Source organism: Pseudomyrmex gracilis, unplaced genomic scaffold (genome assembly GCF_002006095.1).
Source record: "Pseudomyrmex gracilis isolate BER0280 unplaced genomic scaffold, ASM200609v1 scaffold_337, whole genome shotgun sequence".
In the NCBI taxonomy this organism is placed as follows: domain Eukaryota; kingdom Metazoa; phylum Arthropoda; class Insecta; order Hymenoptera; family Formicidae; genus Pseudomyrmex; species Pseudomyrmex gracilis.
Window position 1 is genome coordinate 47584 of NW_018020921.1, and position 4329 is coordinate 51912.

The 4329-nt window shown below is 38.2% G+C and overlaps 1 protein-coding gene across 1 annotated transcript; it reads left to right on the forward strand.

Moving 5' to 3' along the window:
- The first annotated feature begins 1290 nt into the window (after positions 1 to 1290).
- On the forward strand, positions 1291 to 2001 carry LOC109860156 (lateral signaling target protein 2 homolog). The gene has a single exon (XM_020439056.1). It carries the CDS (start codon positions 1291 to 1293, stop codon positions 1999 to 2001), a length of 711 nt encoding a protein of 236 aa, XP_020294645.1.
- The last annotated feature ends 2328 nt before the right edge of the window (positions 2002 to 4329 follow it).

The window sequence follows — 4329 nt, forward strand, 5'->3', positions numbered from 1 at the left end:
ATATGGCTGTGCGAACTGTATAAATGAGCTTATGTCAACAGCAACTTTTGATGTAATATCTATTTAACTTGAACTCATATCAATTGCTGTTCTAACCATAGATAATGTGATTCTAGCAACCATAACAGTTTTCTCCGTGTGGATATCGGTTAGGAGAACGCCGTTATCTGATTGTTATCTGAAGTACATCCGACGCATATATAATCAGAATTTTCACGATAAAATATTAACAAGTGCACAAACCACGAACAACACATAACTTATGTGTCGTACGTAATACATGCGTATGTGTTATCATGTTTAATGCAATGCAATCGCAGCAAATATCCGATAACGTTATTAGAAAAGAATCGATCAATAATTTTTATGAATGACACAAAATATATCTCTTATCTTGTTTTAAACTCTTTAAATATATTTGCAATAATTAAGATGTGTCCAGTTTTGTAACTTTTTAGAGAAAATTTTCAATTCTGAATTGAAAAATAAACACAATGTTTCAAGATCAAATCGGAAGCAAAATACGCCATTTATTGTTCTGAAATAAATTATCAATCTCGTCGAGAGTTACACGTTTAACCATCATCGTTACAGAGATAAAACGCATTTTATGTCAAATCACGTTCATGGCTTTTCTCAGAAATCGCAGATTCTTCGAATCGAAAAGCAGTCGTTCTAGCGTGGCCGCGTTTCAATTGTCGTAAATTGCCTGCAACTGTTTCGCGTTCAAGCAACCCCCTTCACAGCATCCCTTCGGCACACGTATTCTCACGTGGAGATAGCGGAGCATGCGCGCATTTCCGCATTCACCCGCGAGGGTATAAAAGACCGCGCGTCGAGCGTACCGGACTCAGTTTGATTTCGTAAAACCGAGACGCTCGCACCGTCGTTTCTGAGAGGCACGACAAAGAGGAGCGCGATTTACCTGTTCGATTCGATCAAACGGTCAAAAATTATAAGATAAATAATAACCAACAATACGCGCGAGTGTTGAAATACTCCGAAAGTATCGGGTCTGCAATCCGTCATAACAGAGGGATTCAAGAAGAGGGATATCGTTGCACTCTTCATTCACGCGCGAATACAGAGATAAACATTTGAAGCAACGAAGAATTTTCAGTAGTTCAATTTATAGAATTACAACAGCGCGGTATATTTATTATAAATATACGACAGATAAGCGATAAAGTCGGCGTTGTTCTCTCTTGGAAAGTGCAATTCCTATTGAATTTCTTACTGAATTTATTCAGTAAAACACTTAGCGCGAGCTTTTGAGTGATCAAGTGAGAGATGTCGAGCGACACGGAGGACTTCACGCAGCTGACCGACATAAGCGAACATCGCCAGCATCACCATCGGCATCATCATCATCATCATCATAGTCAGCATCATCATCATCATCAGCGCGGCCGAACGCCCGTGGGCGAGATCGGCGACGACGAGTGCAGCACCGACAGCGGTTGCAGCAGCGGCGGCAGTACCGGCAGCGGCGAGCGTTTGTCGCGCCGAGGTAGTGGCGAACGGCTGTCCCGTTCCAGATCTCCGAGAACATTCTGCTACCTGGAGCAGTTGCGCGGACGACCGACGCGATCGCAGGAGCGGTTGAGCAGCAGCGCGCAGAGATCGTCGGAGCGCACCTGGAGCTTGCCCGAGGACGTCCGGGGTTTACCCCGCGGCGGCGTCTCGCCCTCGTCGTACTCGTCCAGCCCGTCGGACGTGCACAGCAGCAGCGACAGCGACTCCCTGAAGAGGACCTCGACCGCGGAGACCCTGCGACGGGCGTTCCAGAGTCTGAAAATCGCCTCGCACAAATGGGATAACAGCAAGGAAAAGAAGCACGCGAAGAAGAGCCCGAAGAGAATCCTGCGCAGCCCGGTGTCCTACATGTACGTGCGCGGATTGTCCGGTTTGCCGACACAGAGAGTTCCCCGTAACTCCGGTCTCCAGCAGCAGATGATGCATCCGTGCTCGTGCCAGGATCTGATTGGACTCTATCGATAGATCGAGTTGGGATAATCGGGATATATTATATTATATAAGAACATACGTAGGAAAATAATATGCGAATCTTGATTATGTGTATACTCGCAGGACCAACACGCTCTGCCAGAAACAACTCGTGTTATTGAGAACAACACATATCTCACATATCGCGAAATCGCCTATCTTATTCCAAGACTCTCTTTGTAGTCTACTGATTTTTTTTTTTAATTTTTTTATATACTTATACCTGTTCATTCGTTCCCAGTTGACGATTTATGTAAGATCTGTATACTTGTGACATTTGTCTTTTCGAACTTCCTTCTTAAGTAGTGTGTTCGAACAGTGATGTACGCGCATCGCTCGCGATGCGCGACAATCTCGGATTGGTCGATCAAACAAGAAACAAAACCGAGGAAAAAAAGAGAAAAAAAAAATACTCAAACCTTAAAGACCATTAATTATATACATTAAATATATATGCAATCTATACATAATACTAATTGTAAGTGCAGATAATTCTCAATGGCATATATTATTAGAACGTAATTGTTACAAAAACAGTCGATTTCGCGCCGATTATTCCCCGAGAACTAATTAATTAGTTCTAAATCGAGACACACATACACACGGAGACAACGAGATCAATTTCTATGCGTTCAGAATTGTCTGCACGATGATAGTTTTTAACACTTTTGTAACATCTTTTTTATCAAAGTCTTCTCTGTATCAATCGTCGTAGGATGTTTAGAAATAAACAGAAAAAAAAAAATAGATACTTCTTCTCACAACGCGCGTACGACTAATTATAACTCAATTAGATAATCTTGAAATCTAATTTAACGTCTTCTAATCGTAAAGATATACGGAATGTTTTAGCGTACAAAAAACGTGCCGACTGATAGACTTAATGTGTATATTAATTAATTCGTAACTGTTCATTCATCAGTAAACGTACACACACACGCGCATACATAATATACTTTGTATTGATCGTATCATCTTCTTTATTGTAAACTACACACATTAGTAATACTTTCTTCAAAAAATAAAAAAAAAAAAGTATCTTGCGCGCACGAAATGGGTGATATTTTAATAAAAACTGCGAGATTTACAAACAATTTACAAACAATTATAATAATAACGATATAAAATAATGCCGACAAAAAATTATATCAAACTATTTGATAACGTGTAAAATGTGCATTTTGATTCTGCGAATCTTTAAGATTCCGAATGACGTTTGTGTGCGTAGCAAGAAAAAAGATATATTTGGACATTTGACAAATGATTATAAGAGTTTATATATTTCGTTTCACTCCTCGTTTATATACTTCGTTCATTTAACGTTCGTTCATTTAACGATTACAATCTTAGTACAATATATACTTTTATCGGCACGTAAGAGATTTCAGTCTGTTAGTTTTACGCGATAAGTATATCGTCGCGTAAATAAAATTCTAGATCTCCAATAGCCAAAGATTTTCAGTAACAATATGTAAAACACACATTCATATGTAAAACACACATAGACAAAACTACTTCGTGGAAATATATGTGAACAAACTCAGCTAATGTGTTTCAAACAAATATACGATTTTTAATAAATTTTAAATAAATCTTATTTCTGTGCGTCTAATAAAATTATTTTTCATTCTTAGTGCTTTTTTTTTAAATTTAATAGAAGCGATTTTATATTTACTACTTTCTACGCTTCCTCCTCTCTCTCTCTCTCTCTCTCTCTCTCTTTCTCTTTCTTTCTCTCTACATATTAAATGTTTTGGTAAACCCCGCATGAATCAAAGATATTAGACCGCTTCGCAGCAAAACTGAATTGAGTTTTGTGTTTTGAAATTTATTACAAAAATGAAGAAACTGTCGTAGTATACATGTTACATATATATATATATATATATATATATACTAGCGGACCCGACAGACGTTGTCCTGTACACACGTTTTTAATTCGAAAATTTCAAACTTTTTTTAATAAGCTATAACAATCTGGACCGATTTGATGAAAATTATTATTAAAAAGTTATTACAATCTTTATCGTCATTACATGTACACTTATCACAATTCGACTATTCGATAGCGTGTGAGTATGTGTATACTGTATTAGTGAAGTGAAATGTAGAAGCTGTGTTAAATAAAAAGATGTGTTTATTGCCACACTCCACAGATGGAATCTGTGGATCCAAAAATAGCAGCCACTGTATGTCTTTGATTACAAACACGGATATTTCTAAGACTCACGGAAAATTTTAAATCAATGAAACGACTGATTACAGGCCCGGATATTATCTGTGGAGTGTAGCAATAGCAGCATCATAAATAAAAACTTGAAC